Source organism: Amblyraja radiata, chromosome 3, assembly GCF_010909765.2.
Source record: "Amblyraja radiata isolate CabotCenter1 chromosome 3, sAmbRad1.1.pri, whole genome shotgun sequence".
Taxonomy (NCBI): domain Eukaryota; kingdom Metazoa; phylum Chordata; class Chondrichthyes; order Rajiformes; family Rajidae; genus Amblyraja; species Amblyraja radiata.
The window spans coordinates 112472829-112495113 of NC_045958.1; the positions used below are offsets into that span (position 1 = coordinate 112472829).

General features: G+C 41.2%; 1 protein-coding gene across 1 annotated transcript in view; it reads right to left on the bottom strand.

Moving 5' to 3' along the window:
- Positions 1–372: 372 nt before the first annotated feature.
- scamp1 (secretory carrier membrane protein 1) overlaps positions 373–22285 on the bottom strand; it is a 53074-nt gene continuing 31161 nt past the window's right edge. The window contains exons 3-9 of the mRNA XM_033018601.1: positions 21549–21647; positions 16719–16827; positions 15623–15751; positions 11876–12035; positions 9428–9529; positions 6020–6137; positions 373–3590 (exon numbers count right to left, since the gene is read on the bottom strand). Of these exons, the coding sequence (XP_032874492.1) occupies positions 3438–3590; positions 6020–6137; positions 9428–9529; positions 11876–12035; positions 15623–15751; positions 16719–16827; positions 21549–21647 (870 nt within the window). The 3' untranslated portion in view covers positions 373–3437. The remainder of the gene's footprint in view (positions 3591–6019; positions 6138–9427; positions 9530–11875; positions 12036–15622; positions 15752–16718; positions 16828–21548; positions 21648–22285) is intronic.

Here is a 22285-nt window from a genome sequence, read left to right on the forward strand (position 1 = left end):
TAGTTGTTCTCTTTCTTCCCCATCCACCAAAAGGAAACATATGTCGGATACCTTGATTAATAGTGTTGCTGCAGTTTCTCAATGTTATCAATTGTTTGATCCATGTGCTCCCAGCTATTATTTACTTTGGATAGCTGCATGCAGACATACTGCTCGGGCTCATTATAAGGGTTCGCAAATTTAATTAAGCTTCTCTCCTGATTGACTTCAGCCTTTTTTGAAGAAGCAGAATGGAAAAACAGAACTTGTAGGTTTCTCAATTTCGTATTAAGTAAAATTGAATTTATATTTACTCCATAATCAAATAAAATAAATCAACTCAACTTTCAAAACAGAAATTCATCATCATCTGTTACCAATCACGTTTTTTTCATACGATTCAAGTTTTGCACTTATTTTATATAAAAGGCAAGACTACAAATGTCACCAAAATCCCTAACAGTACACAAATCAATGCCACATTTAACACTGAGAATCGATTTTCAGACTTTTCAAATCAATAACAATTCATAAACAAGACTGTCATTTAAGACAGTGACACCCCAGAGGATTCATAAACTCAATCTTCACCACCAAGATAACATCAGAGTCCATATCCACATTTAGCAGAAATTCCACAATCATCTGCGGCAGTGTGGGATAAAGCTTGCTCCAGTTTACTTCAAAGGAAGAATTTACCATTGAAAATTGAGTCTTGCATACCCAAAAGTTTTGTTTAACAAACATTGCCATTTCTGCACCATTTCACAATTTAATTAAGATTTATCACAGTACTGCACAACAAAAGTTCTTTAAAGTAGAAAATACACCAATATCACTAATTATATAAATTAACAAAGGATGACATTTCCTTCAATGCCTCTTGCTACATTAAAATATTTAGTATAACATTTAACATAAGAAGCACCAATAACAGAACAATTTGTTACCATTGATTCCATTCAAAACAAGATGTTTGGTTATCATGATAATTCTACTAAAAAGCACTCCATTCACATATCCATAACTAATCTTTCAAATATGTATAAATCAAGATTTCATTCAATTTTATTTTAAAAATATATTTTAATTGCAATTTTGTTTAAAATATGCAAGCGAGGAAATGCTCTTATTACAAGCTAATTTGTTCAAAGCTTGGGGTTTATTAAAGTTTGCATTATTAGCTTTGCCTGACATCCTATTTTCAATTAATTCATTAATTAATTGATATATTCTGTCTGTGCCTGCTACTTACAGGTAAATGGGTGGTGCTGTGACCAGAAATATAGAGTTCACCTGGTTGCATCAAATGCCATGCTCCAATTGCAGGATTCAACTAAATTCTCTGCTTTCTCTTGACTGGTTCAAAAGTGTCAATTAATAGTCATGGGTGATGGAACCGCAGTGGTAGGTTTATGATACTTGTGCATACAAACTCGAGGCATTACAAACTGAAACTGTCTAGTCCAACACTCAGTCATGACATTATAAACAATGTATATTTCAATGCATATTATGCCTTGAATTTCTTTAAAATGTTACAACTGCTTTGAAAATCAAGTGTGTACATTATCCCTCAAAATACAATTTATACAACAATGAACTCAGAAAAGAAAAAAAAAATGATGCATAAGCAAAATAAATAAAACAACACTTCAATGATGCTTGATCAGCTTACGAAACCAACAACCGGAACTAAGTCAAGCTAACACATACACACACACACAAAATGAACCTAAACTGCACACTTCAATAGCACTTCAGTCAAATAAAATGGAAAACAAAGATCCAGGATTGCAAGGAAATTTGTAACAGGTATGCGGACCTGGCAAGAATTGCAATCTGCTGTACTCACCGCAACTGCAAACATTACCAAAGCTGTCATGATCTACATTTGAATACTTGTGTAATTATCGATTGGCTGACTGAATCCAGCTTCTGCTTCTGAAATATCTGCACTCAATGAGTACTTCAGATTAAAACTTAAATCAGTGTTGAAGAATTCTCTATACACAAGGTAACCTATACAGTGCAATTTTCACTATATCCGTTCACATATTACGGTATCCATTTTTCAAAATGGAAAGTCCTTTCTTCTTCAGGCCCATCATGGGAGCAGGATTTTCTTCAGTGGCATCGCTGATTTTAGGAAGGAGCAGCGTGGGTATAAAAATAACCAACAGCAAGAAGAAAAATGTAGATATCACCGCTTCTAGATTAGACCTGCAATAGGGTTAGACACGCACGTAACCAACAGCCAATCATAAGAACTATCTTCGCGAATGCAAGAGATGATCTCATTGATCAACAAGATTGAAACACTTAACAGTAGTACAGTCAGTTGCTTTACTTATCGATGTCACATTTTAAAGAGCAAACTGTCAATTCAACCATTTATCAATCTTGTATTCGAACAGCCTTCAGAAATCTAATTAAACCAATATTTTAACTGGAAAGAAAAAGATTATTATTTCCAAAACATGATCCAATAAACTGAAATGCCAGACGAGCCCAAAATGCTATTGAACATGTCAATAGTTGATTTTTAAAAAAATCAAAATTAAAACGGGCAAGTACAACCCTTTACAAGCAGAATTCGTATTTCTCAAAGACTCTTACGGCAGGAATTTGTTTTGCACTGTCAATTTGTAATAGTTGAAGGCACAACATACTCAATTATTGCAGTTCAATTTCCAAAAGACATTCCAAACAATTCACTCCACTTGTAATTGACAACATCAAATTATACTGTGCCACACAGCTTACACTCCAATTATTTAGGATTCTTGGTTTGGATCATGTACTCAATTATGCTAGAAATAGTAAATCAACCATGTGATTACACCACTAAAATGTCTAAGTGTGATAGATGACATTTTGAGTTAATAGACAAAAAGTTAAGAGGAAAAACTACAAACAATTGCAAATGATTAAAGGTACTTGAGTATTGACTTGGAAGTGGGGTTTTATCGGGGCAGTTACAGATGATGCATCAGACACACAGGGAAAAAAAAAATCCAATCCAATGTACACTGGTAGCACAAACAATTCTTCAATATCACAAATTTGCGTGCAAATTAGACAGCAATCCAGTGTAGCACAGAAGATGCAAGATTCTCCAGTAATTCAGAAATACAATATTAAATGAAACATGCTATTTACAGCTTTAACAAAAAAAAGAGAAAAAAGGTCAGTATGATTGTTCCAAAATATCTAGGGAAAATAAAAAGCGATTAAAAAAGAATGTTTCAGTCAAGCAAGTACTGTTTGTCAATTTTTAGCCCATGCGAAAACCTAATTCAAGGGCTACATAAAGATTTTTAATTTTTTTCCCTTATAAAGGTCATGCTGAAGTTATGATGAGACCATGTTTATAGATATCAGTATGGTTGTAATGACTGGAGCAGTACATGGACAGATGAAATCAAGTAGAGAGGTGGTGTGCTTCCCCATCTCCTTTAAATTTGGTTGCCTTTGAAAGCACCACGGGCAGCAGTAGAGGCTGCATTCGCTGCAGCGGTTTGTACAGTTTTGTTCGACATTACTCCCGTCGCAAACTCTTGCTGAGCTTTTTCAAAGCTAGCTCCTGTAGTACGATACATTCCATGCACCTAAGGAGGAAATAGTTCTCAATGAATAATCCAAACGAAAGTACACTGAACTCCAATGCCAAACAAGCTGGTTTACGTTTATTATTGTCACGTGTACCGAGGTACAGTGATGATTTGTTTTGCTATGCTAATCAATTAGATCAGATAACTTTACATAAATACAATCAAACTTTAGTACAATAGACAGAGAAATGGGGAAGATGCAGAGTGGAGAATATAGTTCTCAGCATTAAAGTACAGCAGTGCTAGACAAAGTCCAGCAATGGAGTGGAGGTGAATCAGACAAGTACCCTCGGTTATGGAAGGACTGTTCAGAAACCTGATAGAAACATAGAAAAATAGATGCCGGAGTAGGCCATTCGAGCCAGCACCGCCATTCAATATGATCATGGCTGATCATCTAAAGTCAGTACCCCGTTTCTGCTTTCACCCCGTATCCTCTGATTCCTTTAGCCCGAAGAGAAAAATGTAACTCCCTCTCAATAACAGTGGGAAAGAAGCTGTTCCTGAATCTGGGGGTGCACACTGTCAAGGTTCTGTACCTTCGGCTGGACGGGTACAGGGAAAAGAAGAAATGACCGGAGTTGGACTCAGTCTTTCATTATGTTGGCTGCTTTCCCGAGGCAATGTAAAATGCAGTTGGAGTCAATGGTGGGAAGTCTGGTCTCTGTGACGGACTGGGCTACACCTACTGCATTAGAAATAAACTTATGGTCAGGAGTTCAAGACAATACTAAACGGAAAATTGACAGGATACAAAATTATTTCAACTTCAAAAATATCATGCAGGATATTTTAGGTAACACAACTTGGGCACTGTGACTATATTAGTGAGCAGACTGCCATCTAGAGATCTGGTTTGTAGCTGCAAACGTACACGTCCTTAAAAATTGTAATTCCAACTGAATCACCCCGTTTGAACACAAGAAAGTGATCATTTTAGCCATGTTAAAAGGCTATTTTTTCCAAAGCAATTTATTGCACATTTCTTGATTTAGGGTAAAAAATATTGCCAAAACAAACGTGCATTTTGTCATTGATCAGAAAATACAGATTTTCAATCACCTATCAAGGGTCTCAGAAATTAATGCCCATTAGAACTTTTGCTGAGAGCTTTCCGCTAGATAGTCACAGATTATTGAATATCGATCCGATGGCCACTCTGGACAGTAAATGGAAGCAACAAAATTGGGCAACTTATCTCCTCCAGGGAGAATAACTATGAATATGATCCTGGAAAAACCATGAGTTCAACTTTCCTAAAAGGAAATATGGGACTTGGGGAAGGGAGATTAACTGGGGGGGGGGGGGGGGAGCATCCTTCTAAATTTCAGTCTATACAAGCCCAGTCGTTCATTCTTTCAACATATGACAGTCTCGCCATCCTGGGCATTAACCTCGTGAACCTACGCTGCACTCCCTCATTAGCAAGAATGTCTTTCCTCAAATTTGGAGACCAAAACTGCACACAATACTCTAGGTGTGGTCTCACCAGGGCCCTGCACAACTGCAGAAGGACCTCTTTGCTCCTATACTCAACTCCTCTCGTTATGAAGGCCAACATGCTACCGTAACAAGAGGAGTTGAGTATAAGAGCAAAGAGGTCCTGATCTGGCAGCAGAAAGGTGGACACTCGGGAGGCACCAGCAATACAGATTTAGATTCCACAAGTAACCACTTCAGGCCTCCGTGACTCCCTCAAGTTGCTGTCATGAGCTGAAGTACCAATACTCAGTTCACATAGCTGAGTATTTGACAGCATTTTAGCTTTTCTGGAAGAGAGACCAACTTGGCTACTTTCAGCACAAATGATCAACATTGGCACTGGGATATTGTGTGGCCCGTATCAACAAACTATCTAAGGAAGATGCAACCTTGTTTAAGAAGGAGGTCAAACACAATGGCTTGAGTAAGAAAACTGTTCCGTTATCACCCCAAGAATAAAAAAAACTTTTAAAAGGAAATAAATTGGGACTCAGTGGAATGGTTGACTGAATGATATGATGTGTTTCCTATCAATTCTTCACATTCTTGGTCATTTTGCAAAATGATCTATTGTTCTTAAATCACATTAGGCTAATTTCATTCACAGAAGAACCATGTAATTTTATGCTAATTATATATCAGTATGTTACAAATTAATTTTCCAAATAGTTAGCAATTAGTAAAATAAAACTGTAAAATAGGTCGTTTTTCCTGAATCTTGAATAAAGAAGTAGGATATTGATAAATATGAGTTTTATAACAATTCATGAAGAACTTTAGAAAATATCCACATTCAAATATTTCATTTTCAAACACGAAGAAATAAGATGGAATAAGAGCGATATTTTCCCTGAAAAAATGCTTTCATTCTTAATTGGTTAAGTGAATGAATACCCAGATAAAGCAAAGTACTACTGTATGATGGATAGGCAACAATTGCTTACCTTTTTACACATGATTAGTGAGACAACAGACGAGCCAGTAAAAGCTGCTGCAGTAATCATCATCAGAACACCGACAGGAATACTTTTATTAAGAGCTGTTAGTGCTGAAATCCAACCACTGCAACAACATAACGTTAAATGTAATCTTTTAAAATGCAAACTAAGACAAGCAACAACATGTATACAAGAGATCTAAGTTTCAAATATTTCTTCAAATTAAACCATGAAACATCTTCCCCTCATTTAGATGGGCAAGGGCTGATTAGGGATAGTCGGCATGGATCTGTACATGGGAGGTCGTGTCTCACAAATCTGATTTGGAGTTTTTTGAAGAGGTGACCAAAAAGGTGGATGAGGGCAGAGCTGTAGATGTTGTATAAATGGACTGCAGTAAAGTATTCAGCAAGATTCCTCATGGTAGGCTGTTCTGGAAAGTTAGATTACATGGGATCCAAGGAGTGATCCTCCTTGGGCGGCACGGTGGCACAGCGGTAGAGTTGCTGCCTTACAGCGCTTGCAGTGCTGGAGACCCGGGTTCGATCCCGACTACGTTATCTGTACGGAGTTTGTGTACGATCTACCCGTGACCTGCGTGGATTTTCTCTGAGATCTTCGATTTCCTCCCACACTGCAGAGACGTGCAGGTATGTAGGTTAATTGGCTAGGTGTGTGTGTAAATTGTCCCTAGTGTGTAGAGGATAGTGTTAATGTGTGGGGATCACTGGTCGGCACGGACTCGGTGGGCCGGAGGTTCTGTTTCCGTGCTGTATCTCTAAACCATACTAAAGATGGCCCAGTATATCAAACCAAGCATCAAAAACCTAGGGGTTAAAGTGGACCCTGAGCTTAAATTTGACAGTCAGATCAAGGCTGTTGTTAAATCAAGCTTTTTCCATTTGAGGCAGCTGGCCAAAATAAAGCCAATTCTGTCAAGGCAGCACTGAGACGGTAATCCACGCCTTTGTTACCACTCGGCTGGATTACTGCAATGCACTGTATGTGGGGGTTAGTGGGTCCTCCATCGCCCGTCTCCAGATGGTACAGAATGCAGCTGTACGTCTTTTAACTGGCACACGTAAACATGAGCACATTTCGCACATTTTAGCCTCACTCCACTGGTTGCCTATTCAGTTTAGGATCCATTTTAAAATTCTTTTATTTGCTTTTAAATCCCTGAATGGTCTTGCCCCGCCCTACCTATCTGAGCTTCTACACCCTTATACACCCGCCCGCTCTCTCAGGTCAGATAATCAGCTGCTCCTGAGTGGGCCTAAAACTAAGCTGAAGCTCAGAGGGGACCGTGCCTTTGCTGTGTCGGCACCCAAATTATGGAACAATCTGCCTCTCCACATTAAACAGGCCTCTTCTCTGTCTGTTTTTAAATCACTTCTTAAAATCCATCTCTTCTCCGTGGCCTTTGATACCCAGTAAGATGTCGACTTTATTTACTTGATTTAATTTCTTATTTTGATTGCTTTTATTGCGTGGCTATTATTTTTACTCATGTTTTATGTCTTTTAATTTATTGTTGTATTTCATATGTAATTTTTGCGCCTCATGTGAGCTGTTATGTTGTCTGTTTATGATGTCTTGTTTATTCTTCTGTACAGCACTTTGGTCAACATTGGTTGTTTTAAAGTGCTTAACAAATAAAGTTGGATTGGATTGGATTGGAAGATAGCTGAATGGTTAGAAAATTGGCTTCATGGAAGGAAGCAGAGGGTGATGGTGGAAGGTTGCTTCTCGGACTGGAGGCCTGTGACTAGTGATGTGCCTCAGGGTTCGGTGCTGGGCCAGTTACTGTTTGTCATCTATATCAATGATTTGGATGAGAACATACACAAAAAGGCTAGCAAGTTTGCAGATGATACAAAGGTGTGTGATTTTGCAGATAGTGAAGATGGTTGTGAAAAATTGCAACAGGATCTTGATCAATTGGCGAAGAGGACTGAGGATGCAGAAAAATGTGAGGTGTTGTATTTTGGGAAATCTAACATGGGCAGGATCTACACAGTGAATGGTACGGCTCTGGATAGTGCTGCAGTGCAGAGGGATCTAGGAGTGCTGGTGTCTAGCTCCCTGAAGGTGGAGTCGCAGGTAGATTGGGTGGTCAAGAAATCTTTTGGCACATTGGCCTTCATCAGTCAGAGTATTGAGTATAGATGTTGGGGGGACATTGGTTCAAGATTCAAGAGAGTTTATTGTCATGTGTCCCTGTTAGGACAATGAAATTCTTGCTTTGCTTCAGCACAACAGAACATAGTAGGCATGACTACAGAACAGATCAATGTGTCCATATACCATTGTATAAATATATACACACATGAATAAATAAACAGATAAAGTGCAAATAACAGATAATGGGTTATTAATGTTCAGAGTTTTGTCCGAGCCAAGTTTAATAACCTGATGGCTGTGGGGAAGTAGCTATTCCTGAACCTGGTTGTTGCAGTCTTTAGGCTCCTGTACCTTCTACCTGAAGGTAGCGGGGAGATGAGTGTGAGGCCAGGGTGATGTGGGTCTTTGATGATACTGCCAGCCTTTGAGGCAGCGACTGTGATAGATCCCCCCGATGGAAGATCTTCAGAGATGTGTACGCCCAGGAATTTGAAGCTCTTGACCCCTTCAACCATCGACCCATTGATATAAACGGGACTGTGGATCCCCATCCTACTCCTTCCAAAGTCCACAATCAGTTCCTTGGTTTTGCTGATGTTGAGGGCCAGGTTATTGTGCTGGCAATATTTAGAGTTTTGTTTTCATGAGAGGAATAGATAGGTAGATGCACGGGTAGGTAGAGAGGTAGATGCACAGAGTCTCTTGCCCAGAGTAGGGGAATCGAGGACCAGAAGATATAGGTTCAAGATGAAGGGGAAATGATTTAATAGGAATCTGAGGGGTAACATTATCACGCAAAGGGTGGTGGGTGTATGGCACAAGCTGCCAGAGGAGGTAGCTGAAGCTGGGACTATCCCAACATTTAAGAAACAGTTAGACAGGTACATGGATAGGACAGGTTTGGAGAGATATACACCAAATCAGGCAGGTGGGACTAGAGTAGCAGGGACATGTTGACCGATGTGGGCAAGTTGGGCCGAAGGACCTGTTTCCACTCTGTATCATTCTCTGACTCATTATATAAAGAAGCAAAGGAAAAGGCACAGTTGGCCTGGGGGCATTGGGCCAAAGGAACCATTTGTGCTGCACAAATCAATGGGTCTATGAAATCACACAAACAAGTGAATAATTCTGTAGGCATGCATGCAGGTTTCCTCTGAAGTGAATTAACTTTCCTTATAAACATAATTAATTCATCTGGCATATCACCCAACCAAGATCACAACGCTTTTCTAATTATTGAAAACAATCAGATGGTAATGCTATTAAAAGCCAGTGAGTAATACTTACCAGTTCCCCCACTGTGGAATTCCTACTGATTGTAGAACATGGACTGCAAACTGACATATGAATACGAAGAAGAATAGAAAGAAGCTGAAGGAACTGTCACTCCTGAAAATATAACGTACCTTAATTAAACCATGATCTCTGCAAACCTTGAATTTCTATATTTCTTGAAGTAGGGAAAGGCAAAGTAGCAAGATAAATCGGATAGAGGCAAAGAATAAAATGGACCGTGTTATTTCACATCAAGTCAACATATCGACATGAGTAATTAAAGGATAAATGGCATGGCCCTTTTATACCAAATGATTTTAATGGGGAAAACAACAAAATAATGTAGAAGAGCAATTTGTAACATCTACCAGTCATGAAAAGTCGTATCAAATGTCAAAGATCCGAGGAAGTGAATTCAAGTAATTGACAGGCTGTATTCATGCAAGGCCAAATAGCGTAACATGCAGATTTATAAAAAGGTTGCAATTAAGCACAGGCAGTCTCTGGGTTACACAAGGGTTCCATTGCTGAGAATTGTCCGCAATTTCTGCTTGTCAGAAATGAACGATTTCAATTAGTTAATTAACACGAGCATTTATTGTCTTCCCCTGTGTAGTTAAAATGGTACAGAATCACAATGTTCCCTGAAGTATCAATGGATGTTACTTTGCTTGATAAATTATTTTATGTATCAATAAAAGAGATTGCATTGTGAATTTCCAAAGCAAATCTCATTTTTGACCTTCTACTGTGAACCAGCAGCTAGCTGTCTTAAAGACAATGATATAACTGATTGGAGACACGTGGAACTGGAGATGCTCGTTTACAAAAACAAGCCACAAAGTGTTGGAGTAACTCAGTGGGTCAGGCAGCATCTCTGGAGAACATGGATAGGTTGGAACCTTCTTCAGACTAAATGTGGTGGGGGAGAGGAAGTTTAGTAGAAATTTAAGCAAAGCCTCCTTGATGGTGATTGTATTGTATTGTATTGTATTGTATTGTATTTTAATGACCACACAGCCAGGCTGGTGGAATTTTGGGTTGTCGGCAGCGATACAATAATAAAGAACATACAACCACAATAAAAATGTAACACAAACATCCACCACAGCATTCATCACTGTGGTGGAAGGCACAAAAATTTGACCAGTCCTCCTCCATATCCCCCCCGTGGACAGGACCAGAGTCCAGAGTCAGTCCAGAATCGGCTCTTCCTCACCGGAGACCGCGGCTTTAAGTTGTTGTAGGCCGTAGGCCAGCGGTCGAGATTTAAAGTCCCCGCCGCAGCCAGAAGCACCGTAGACTGCAGGGCCGGCGGTCGAAGCTCCCCTCCAGGGGTGATGGTAAGTCCATGCCGGCCCCGCGGTAGAAGTTGGCCGCGGGCCGGCAGTGATGGCTTCTTCTTCCCCCGGGTCCCCCACGAGGGATCCCGGGCTGTAGATGCCGCACCAGCTGGAGCTCTGCAGACCGCGACTTCAGGCTGCGACTTCAGGCTGCCGGCTGCCCCGGGCCAGCGAAACGGAGCGCTCCCCTCCAGTGAGGGCTCACCCGCTCCACAACGAGAGTCCACGCTGCGCCCGCCGCTGAAGTCCCGGGCGCGTCTCCGGGAAAGGCCGCGCCAATCCTTGATGTTAGGCCACGGGGGAGGCGACCTGGAAAAAGTCGCCTCTCCATGGAGGAGGCGACCGAAAGCGGTTTCCCCCTCACCCCCCCACACCACCCCCCACACAAAACACACAAAGGAACATTAAGCACATACTTTAAAACATACTAAAAAATAAAAAAAATGCTTGGGATCTCGGGAATCAGCATTTATATAAAGAAAGGTGGTAAAAGACAAATTTAAAAGGTCTATATGAAACATAATATATTAAATAAAAATTGAACAGCACTAATAGGAATGTAACACATATGAACTCATACATGGTTGCAAGATGGTCAAAGCTGGGAACCAAATTCTCAGAATTATTTAACTTTAAGGAAGACGGGTGAGAAAGAGTAGGAATACCTCTGCTAATAAGCATTGATGTATAATTGTGAAAGAGTATTTAGATTTGAATGTAATTTGCATATTGGTTAAAACAAAGAGAACAAAGCCAGAGGTAGTAATAGTGTGTAGAATACAACAGTAGCCATGCTGGAAGATGGTGTGTAAATCAGGAAGTAACACGGGCTTGTAAAAAAAGTGCAATCAACTGAATTGTAAATTTACATGATTTATGAAATATTTGAACGTCATCTGCTTTAAACAGTATTTGAAGAAAATAATCAGATTAGCATTATTTCAGAAGACTTACTGGAGGGGAAAAAAAAATCTCCAGAAAATATATTTGTGCGGTGCTGGGCTCTCCTGCAAACAATGTATAGAGTTCGACATTGGGCCCTTTAAATTGCTATGGATAAGCACCTGTCAATTTCATATTATAAATGCAGCAATGTTAAAAACGTAAATTCACTAACCTGAAAGCCTTGTAGAGTGGTCTGTACCAACAAACAAACGAACAGGGGGTAAAAAGCAAGAACCAGAGAATGGACAGGCCAAAGTCCACGCCTCGATAGCTATCAACACAGAACCAGGCAAGGCAACCAAAAATATTTACCAGAAGAGTTACAGAATGAACTGCAGGATGAAAAGAAAAATGACTTAAAACAGAACTGTTTAAAAAGTACATAAAATAATGTTACTATAGTAGAAATTAAACTTTGGTGTGATTTCTGATTGCAAAGATTAAAAGACCTCATATTTATCATATGTTGTTAACAAAACCAAATTGCTTGCACTTCAGCATGCAACTTTTACCAGAATTCCATGGTATCCAATGCAAAGTTAAAAGCATTATTCAAAGGACAACGTGCCAAGATCTGGCAAATGGAGTTAAATAAGAAAATATGAAAATGTACACTTTGGCAAGAAAAATGAAAGATCAGCAAATTATCTAAATGCTGTGAGAGTACAGAACGCAGATCATGGGGGGGTCTAGATGTCCTAGCACTTGATATACAAAATACTGGCTCACAGGTACATCAAGTAATCAAGAAATCTAGCACAAATGCAGCCTCTACATCAATTGAAATCATTCAATGGAAAGATTGGGAATTCATTCTTAGAATACGAGGGGTCCGTCCAAAAGTTGATAAGAGGACGCTGTCCTTGAATATGGTGGTATATACTTTAATTTTTTTTAATCTTCTGCCCGACAAGAGAGGAGAGAAATATAGGTGGAGAAGGGAAGGCTCTTTTGTGTAATAGACTGGGCTGCGTTATTAACTTGCCAAACTAATTGGACGGATCCGGATGCTTTCTGTGGTTCATCTGTAGAAATTGGTAAGGCTAATTGGAGACATGACAAATTTCCATAAATTTCTGAAGAACTTGAGGCGTTGGTGTGGTTTCTTTGCCTTAGTGTCAGTGTGGTTGGACCAGACCAAATTGTTGATGATGTTTACACCAAGGAACTTGGAGTATTCAACCATCTCCACTGGAGCACCAGGAACACAGACTCAGCACCCAACTTCAGGATGTGGCTAGAAATACCTGCCCTAGTAGTTTGTTCATTTTGCCGACTGAGGGAGAGGTCGTTGTCTTGATACCATGCTACTATGCTGTCTACCTCATTCCTATACTCCTTCTTATCATAGTTTGAGATGCAGCCCACTAAGCGGGTGTCATCTGCAAATTTGTAAATGGAGTTACAGCTGAATTTGGCTGCACCGTAGTGAGTGTATAAGGACTATGTAATAAGGGGCTGAAATCAGTCTTGTGAGGCACCTGTGTTGAGAATTATCATGATTGTGGTCTATAGGTATTGAAGAGCGCACCCCCAGAGGTAAGGACTGTACAGAGCTAGGTCGGGGGTGGGGGGGGGGGGGGGTACAAAGGAACAACTCCAGGACTGTTTGTAGTCTGTAGACTGGGCAATGTTCAGGGATTCGGCAACGGACTTGAACGAATACGCCACAGTCGTTACAGACTTCATAAAGAGTGTGGAGGACTGCATCCCTACAAAAACCTTCTGAATGTTTCCCAATCAAAAGCCTTGGATGAACTTTGAGATCCGCACTCTTCTGAAGACCAGACACCGGGCATTCATGTCTGATGATACAGTGGTCTACAAGAAGTCCAGATACAACCGTGGTAAGGCCATCAAAAAGGCCAAAAGGGACTTTTGCTCCAAGCTGGAGGACAAGACAGATGTTCAGCAGCTGTGGCAGGGCCTGAATACAATCACCTCCTACAAGGCGAAATCAGGAGGTAGCTCGAATGTCAGCGAAACATCACTCCCTGACGAGCTCAATGCGTTTTACGCACGCTTTGATAGGGAGAACACTGATGTGCCTTCTCGAGCCCCCATTCGCTGTGATGGTATTTCAGTCAGTCACAGAGGCCGACATCAGAAAATCCTTCAGAGGGGTAAACCCTCGAAAAGCGCCTGGACCTGATGGTATACCCGATCGTGTTCTAAAAACCTATGTGGACCAACTGGCTGGAGTTTTTACGGACATTTTCAACCTCTCATTTCTGAGGTCTGAGGTTTCCACCTGCTTTAAAAGGGCATCAATTATTGGTTCGGCAACTTGAGCGCCCAGGAGCGGAAAGACTACAAAAACCATCGAGGGGATCTACCGCAGTCGCTGCCTCAAAAAGGCTGGCAGCATCATCAAGGACCCACTCCATCCTGGCCACACACTCATCTCCCTGCTACCTTCAGGTAGAAGGTACAGCTGCAACGTCCAGGTTCAGAAATAGCTGCTTCCCCACAGCCATCAGGCTATTAAACTCAACTCAAACAAAACTCTGAACATCAATAGACCATTATCTGTTTATTTGCACTTATCTGTTTATTTATTCGTGTGTGTATATATTTATATAATGGTATATGGACACACTGATCTGTTCTGTATTCATGCCTACTATATTCTGTTGTGCTGAAGCAAAGCTAGAATTTCATTGTCCTATCTGGGACACATGACAATAAACTCTGGAATCTTGAATCTTTGCCAATTCCTTAATCCAGGAGTTTGGAGATGAGTTTGGTTAGGATTATCGTGTTTAATGCAGAGCTATAGTCGATAAATTGAAGTCCAACGTAGATGTCCTTGTCATTTTGATGTTCTAAAGTTAAGTGTAGGCCCATGGAGCTGGTGTCTGCCACTGACCTATTCGGCGGCAGATGAATTGCAATGAATCAAGGCTGTCTGGAGGGCTAGAGTTGATATGCGCCATGGCCAGCTTATCAAAGTACTTTACGGCAGTAAGTGCTTTAAGTCATTAAGGCACGCTACTTTGTTTTGTTTCTCAACACACTGGTAGCAGTTCTGAGGTGCTTTACTAGGCTCATATCTTACAAGCCTCCTATTATGAGGAAAGGGTGGGGCGACTAGATTAGATTTAGAAATGTTAACAGTGACTTGGAAGCAGTCAAGAGCCCAAGAAGTATAAACAAGGTGTAAGCGGAGAGGATTTTTCAACTTGTGGGAAAATGTAAAAGAAAGGGATCACTCTTTAAAATAAGGGAAATCCTTTTAAGACATAGGGAGGTGGAAACAGAGTCTGTGACTATTTTTAGAGGAAAAGTGGTTACTCGATTAGCCAGGGGGTGAAAATTACAAGTATTCTGAAATGTGATTTAAAAATCAGGTCAGTCATGATCTTATTGAATGGCAGAGGAGGCCTGAGGGGTCAAATGGCATTCATCTGATTCTATTGTGCATGTTCACCAACAATTCCTAATGAATAGCACAGAGTCTATTTAATATTCCTCTTCAATTTAATTATCTTGATGCCTGACAACTGACAAGATCCAATTAGAAGGCATATTTGAAGCTAACCCTGTCATGATTTTATTGACATTTTTAGAGATATTGCACAGTAATAAGGGGAGATTGGTTGAAAAGAGAAAAAAATCAACGTTATCTTTCTAACGGTTATTTAAATACTAATATATAAAGAAATAGTAGATTTTCATTATTCGGCTGTTATCGTGCAATTTTGAGATTGTTTTACAGTTGATCTGCAAATGCTTTAAAGTTGTAAATATTCAGTAGATTATAATCACAGTAAATTTACTGAGAACGTACCACACTGATAACAATGAGCCATGCAGTTAATTCAGAGCACTTCATGAAAATATAAAGTATTTTAAACACTGCAAACTGTGATATTATAAATATTAAACACTAATGAAGTAGACTGCAGAATTTACATACACATCCATAAGTAGTAGAGCATCTTGACTGTCTTTTGAAATTCAACAGGGATATCTACCGAGAGGTCTTGATAGAAACATGGCCCCACAGGACATCGTTCAGAAAGTGGAGGCCAATTGTTCTTCCGAGCTGAAAAGAGAGTAATTACTTCTTATGTCTACTTCTGTAGACCAACTGAAATCAGGAAAAATAAAACACAACCATTTCCATCTTGCTCCGCAATTAACATTTTCCATAGTGGAGGGAAAAATAATAATGAAATCGCAGAAAACTTAACCGTCTCAAAATAAATTAAGATTTACTAAAGCCAGCAATATCCTACAATTTACTAAATCTGCAAGCACTGTTTTGGCCACCTTTATGAATATGATTGCTTTGGCGTTAAACCTGAGATCATTCAGATATTTTGTAGGTACAATTATGATTCTTGGAATGCTGTCTTAGATTCATAATTGGACAATAATTGGACAAGAGAAAACCACTAAAACTAAATGTTAATTATTATATTAATTGTGCTTCTTCCTTTCATGGATATTTAAATTCATTTTAACTGTGATAAAAGGGAATGTTTGTTGCTTTAGCACAGAAGAGAATGAAATTAAATTGCAGCTATAAACAATGCTTCTATAACTAACAATCCAAAAACAAATATTGCAAGATTTGATAACTCCTACCCTAATTTGTTAACTATGTTAGAGTCATAACAGCATGGAAGTAGATTAGTCGGCCCAATTTGCCCATGCTGACCAAGATGCCTCATCTACATTAATCGCACCTAGCGCGTTTGGCCCATATATCCCTCTAAATCTTCCCTACTCATGTACCTGTCCAAATGTCTTTTGTGTTGCTGACTCAACTACCTCCTATGGCAGTTCGTTGCATATACCCACCACTCTCCCAGTGAAAATGTTGACCCTAAGGTTCCTATTAAACCTTTCCCCTCTCACCTTAAACCCAAGTCCTTTGGTTCCTGATTCCCTTGCTCTGGGGAAAAGACTCTGTCCACTCGCCTCATGACTTTATGCAGCTAACAAAGTCAAATCAAGCAAGGCAAAACACCTCATTCCTAAATGCAATGGAAAATGTGACAACATACGATCATAGCTGAGATTTTTCATCTCCCGTTCCCGCCGATCAAGTTCTGCTGCTTTTTGCTCTAGTTCTTCCTGGCGTCTCAACAATTCCGCCTGGGCTGCGGCGGTTTCCTAAATAAAAGAACATGCAAGCTCACTTTGCCAGTTTTATAAAGTAAAAATGACAGTAAGATTAATAACCATTCAACAGTTTAATAGGTTGCACTTAAATTTTGTGACCGTTTTGTGAAAAGATATAACTATCTGATTTATGTATCAAAAAGGGATAATATAAGGAAGCCTATTGCAGGTACAGCAACAATACTCCCAAAATACCTCTACAATGAGGAACATTTTAAGAGGGAATGAGAAGCAGGTGGGTTTGGAAAAAAAAATTAGATAGAATATAATAGAATGCCTTTTATTGTCATTCAAACAGCTTGGTTTGAACAAAATTGCATTTCTAGTCATGACATTACAAAAAAAAAAACAAAACCCACACTTAACACAATTTACACAAATATCCAACACAGTGAATCTCCAACACCTCCTCACTGTGATGGAAGGCAAAAGTCTTATCTCTTCCCTTTGTTCTTCTCCCGGGGTCCAGCAGTCCAACTGCAACGTCGAGGCTGGGGCTCCCGATGTTAAAGCCCCCGGCGGCGATGGTAAGTCCCGCGGCCGTTAAGCTGCGCCGGGCGATGTTAGGCCCCGTTCCTAGTCATTGAAACCCCGCGATTCAAGCGGGAGAAGTTGCCGTTGCGGGAGCTCCGAAAAGCGGTCTCCCACCAGGGACCTGCGATCTCTCGATGTTCCTGTCCACCGGGCCTGCGGCCGGAGCCTCCGTAGCTCCGAAGTCCGGTTGCAGCAGCGCGCTACCACAGCTCTCCCCGTTCCAAAATCGTCCAGCTCCGCGATGGCAAGTCCACAGGCTCCGCTACTGGAGCCCTCAAGTTGGAGGCCGCCGCCGGCTCCACGATGTTAGGCCCAACGACACCGGAGACCCGTCAGGGAAAAAGTCATGTCCCTTTACAGGGAAGAGATCAAACGGTTTCCCCCACCACCCCCCCCCCCCCCCCCCCACATATACACAACTAAAAAATAATAAAAACTAGAATCAACACATACATTTAACGAGACAATTTTAAAAAAAAAGACAGACTGACTGCAGTCGAGCCGCTGCCGTTAGGCGCTGCCACACCACGGAAAATGAAAAACATTCAGCAGATAAAGGATGGCCACCAATGTAGACAAATATATTGGTGTTTCCGTAAATAAGGGAACCAACCTGTGACATGGGTGGCCTAATTTGAAAGTTATTAAATCATAATGAAATACCACAGTATAAAAAATGGGCCTACCTATGATTCTTTCGAGCTCATTTGTGATCAAAATGGACCAAAATGTAAAACTTTCAAAATTGTAAGGAAAAAAAAATGAGAAACGAAAAATTATTTATAAGGCATATAAAATATATGGGGACACTTACTGATTTCTAAGCTCCCTTACAAAATGTAAGCAGCTAACCCACCACGAGGCCCGAAGTTTCCACCAGGGTCATTATAATCTTGTGGTTTTAATTTTTATTTTTAAATCGCGACGAAGGCAAAAAAGCACCCCGTTATAGCGCTATAAAAGCATTCACGACGTTACTCAACGGGGAGACGGATGAACGACGACAACGAAAACAACAGTATGAGACATTGCTAAAATAGGTGAGCAAACTACATTTTTATTTCATGATTTTGTTCTATTCATTATTGTATTTCAATGGAAAGCTTAAACATAAAATATAAACAATAAAAAAAGAAACAACATAAAAACGTTTACTCTGCTTTTAATTCGCACATTTAACACGTGACCAAATGGACACTGCTACTCATGTTCTGCTGCAAAAATTTGGGGCATCAGAAAACCATCTTATCGGGTGATAAATGATAAAAAAATTATAAGTGGCGGCGCGGCTCTGGCTGCAGCGGCTCTCCGGCAGTCCTGTTTGTTTTGTGTTTTTTGGGTTGTTTATTTTCGTTTTAGTTAGTCTAGTTTTTGGTTTTTAGTTTGTGTTTTGGGGGGGGGGGGTTGAAACGGGGCTTGCTGTCTCTCCCTGCGGGGGAATGCGACTTTTTTGTCGTATTCACCTTCTCTGCCTCCGTCTGCGCTGAGGCCTAATGGCGGAGCTGGCGACCTCGAGGCTCAGGAGGCAGAGCCCGCCAGGACTCGCACTGAGCTCGCTCCCGTGAGGACGGCCCGGCTCGGGGCTGGAACAGGGCTTTCGTGAGGGGCTGTGACGGCCGGCCCGAGGAAGGAACGGTGCTCCCGTCGGAGTAGCCGAGCTCAGGGAGGTACGGCGTTCCCAGCCCGAGGGAGGAGCGGCGCCCGGTCGGGGCGGCCCAGCCCGAGGGAGGAGCGGCGCCGGTCGGGGAGGCCCAGCCGAGGGAGGAGCGGCGCCCAGTCGGGGCGGCCCAGCCCGAGGGAGGAGCGGTGCCCGGTCGGGGCGGCCCAGCCCGAGGGAGGAGCGGTGCCCGGGGGGCGGCCCAGCCGAGGGAGGAGCGGCGCCCAGTCGGGCGGCCCAGCCCGAGGGAGGAGCGGCGGCCTGGCGCGAGGCTGAGACGGTGGCAGTACTCACGTGAGGGCGATCCGGCTCGGGGCTGGAACGATGCTCCGGGGGCTGGGACGGCAGTTCTGGTGGCGGTGGCCTGAGACCGGGGGTTCGGCCGCGGGCCAGCGGCTGCGTTAGCAGGTCTGGTGAGCGGCAGCTTCGACTACCCCGGGCCGCGGTGTTTGAGCCGCAGGACAGGTTTTAACATCGCCCGGGGGGTATCGCCTCAGCGCAGAAGGAGAAGAGGAGGGAAGAGACTGCAGCCCTAAGACTTTTGCCTCCATCACAGTGAGGAGATGTTGGGTGGACTCACTGTGGTGGATGTTAATATGTGTTTATTGTTGTTTTTTATTGTATTGTATTATATGTATGACTGCTTAAATTTCGTTCAGACTTCGGTCTGGATGACAATAAAAGGCTATTCTATTCTATTCTAAGCATAATCAGAATTAGGCTTATATAGTTATTTAATTGCAAAATTAATGTAACCTTTCTGGTATAGATTAACCTAAGGATTTGATGAAAACACAGGGACATTTTTCCTTGTAAAAACAGATTTATTTATTTTTGTTTCATCTCATTATTTTGGCTATACACCATGATCTATCTATATACCATTAAAAGTCTTGACTTGTTTGTCTGCCTGTCTATGATCTCAGGAGCTACGCCAAAACGGTACACAATAGCGCGAAAGATTTTTGCAGAATCTTACTCAGCTTTTTCCCGTGGTCGTTCGTCTCAAGTTACTTCATCTTTTAATGTTATGTTTCACGTTATTCATATTTCAAGGTTTAAAAAAGCCAACTTTAACAAAGTTTTTACTGTTAAAATCCTTCCTGCTAGCTTCCAACAAACTTCGGTACAAAGTTGCAATACAGGAACACTCTGTGCTTCCACCAACCTGAATGGGATATCACAGTCCTCCACCTGACATTTGCAACAATGTTGACATCATACAACACTAAAAGCCTTGTCCCATTGTACGAGTTCATTCAAAGAGTTCTCCCGAGTTTGTCATGATTCGAACTCGGAGATTTATGGTAATGGCCACTCGTCGGTACTCGGGGCTCTCGTGGACATTTTTCAACGTGTTGAAAAATCTTCGCGAGTCTTCCCGAGCTTACCTGCCGTTAGCGAGTCTTCCCGAGTACCTGCCGTTAGCGTTACGAGCCGCTAAGAGACGTCCCCGAGCTCCGACGTACCCGCTACGTTAATTCTCCGTGCTTACCACGAGTTTGATTTTTTTTTTTTTTTAACTCGGGAGAGCTCTTGAATGAACTCGCATCGTGGGACAGGGCCATTACTCCAGCTCCTGGCAGGACAGGAGGGGGAGGGCGAATTGGTATTGCAATTGGATTTTTTTTTAAAGTCCAGTACTGGGAGAAGAAGAGGAGTGCTGGAATCTTACTTCGGGAACGGATTGAGTTGGGGGACCACGCCTCCTGTGGGGGCTATGGGTTAGTGGTGCAATATTGCGTTGGGGAACGGGTTGCATTGGGGTACTAGGCCTCCCGTGTGACAGGGGTCCAACAGGTCCCAGTTAGTCTAGTACTACTTAAAATACAGGATATGAAACAATGGGAATATTACATAAAAAACAGGAAAATAACCTGGAGCTTTAGAGTCTTTCAGTTTCACTACTGAGTGCTGTATTAATGGAAACACCCATGTAGGAATGACCAGAAGGCAATAAATTAAAGGAGCATAGATATTTAAAGTTAGGGACCACAAGACATTAAAAAGTTAAAAATCAAACTTTGGCTTAAATTCGATCCAATACAGGTAAGCATGTAAAGAGCTGGTGGGTACATGGGACACAGTTCAAATTAGGATGCAGCTAATAAAGATTTTGTTCAAGAAAGAAATGGCCTAAAGGGGCTAGATTGTAACATGTGTCTGAAGCGACCAGAAGTTACTTTTTAATTTTCTCCTCATCCAGAATGATAGAAAGAACTCAAAGTTTTCTACTTTATTTAAAAAGGAGATATGCATCAATTACACAAGATACCAGCTTTTGTATCAAATGTCATATATTTGAAATTACTGAGAATTTATATAATTTCTTCTGAATTCATGTTGAATATTTTACAAAACAAATGTAGGGTGGAGTAACACTAAAACAAAAGAAAATTGTCCACTCCCACGGCTTCAAAAAGCACTACATATTCAGGATTCTTTCTCGAGAAAGCATTCAAACTCTACTTCACCACAAATTCCCATGAAAATTTGAAGACACTAATGACTTTCAACTTGCCTGTGTATGTGGAGCATATGTGGGAGGCTCCTCTGTAGGTTTCATAATAGCTGGCTGTGTACTGGGCATTGGAGGCTTTTCAACATTCCCTGGCGGTGCCTGTAAAAGAAAATAATTGATCAGACAAGAATTTAATTTGATAGAATGAGCAGCTAAATCCAGTTGCATGGTCATGATATAAATATCATTAACGTTGCCATCTGAAGGTCTTCAAATCTTGATGGAGTACAGGGGGCACTGGAGAATAATCATAGGTGCAGGGCATTTGAAGAATGTAGAATCAAGGAACTGCAGATGCTGGTTTACAAAATAGACTCAATGTGTTAGAGTAACTCAGCGAGAATGCAGATAGGTGATGTTTTAGGTCGGGTCTTTAATTAGTAAATAAGTGTACTCATAAAGGTCAAGCGAGAACTGAACTAGGGTACCATGATGGTGCAGCAAGTACTGCTGCTGCCTCATAGTTGCAGGTTAGAGCCTGACTTGGGATGACGTATGCATGGGGTCTGCATTGATGTGTTTGGGATGTCGGGTGCCCTGGTTCCCTCCCACATCCCAAACAAACCATAATAGGTTAATCTGGTTCCTGCAAATTAGCTTCTAGTGATCGTTTAGGTTTATTTTTGTCACGTGTACAGAGGTAGCATTAAAAGCTTTTTTGCATGTTGTCCAATCAAATCAGGTAATACTACATGTAAATACAAACAAGTCAAATTCATGTACAATGTGTAACTCAA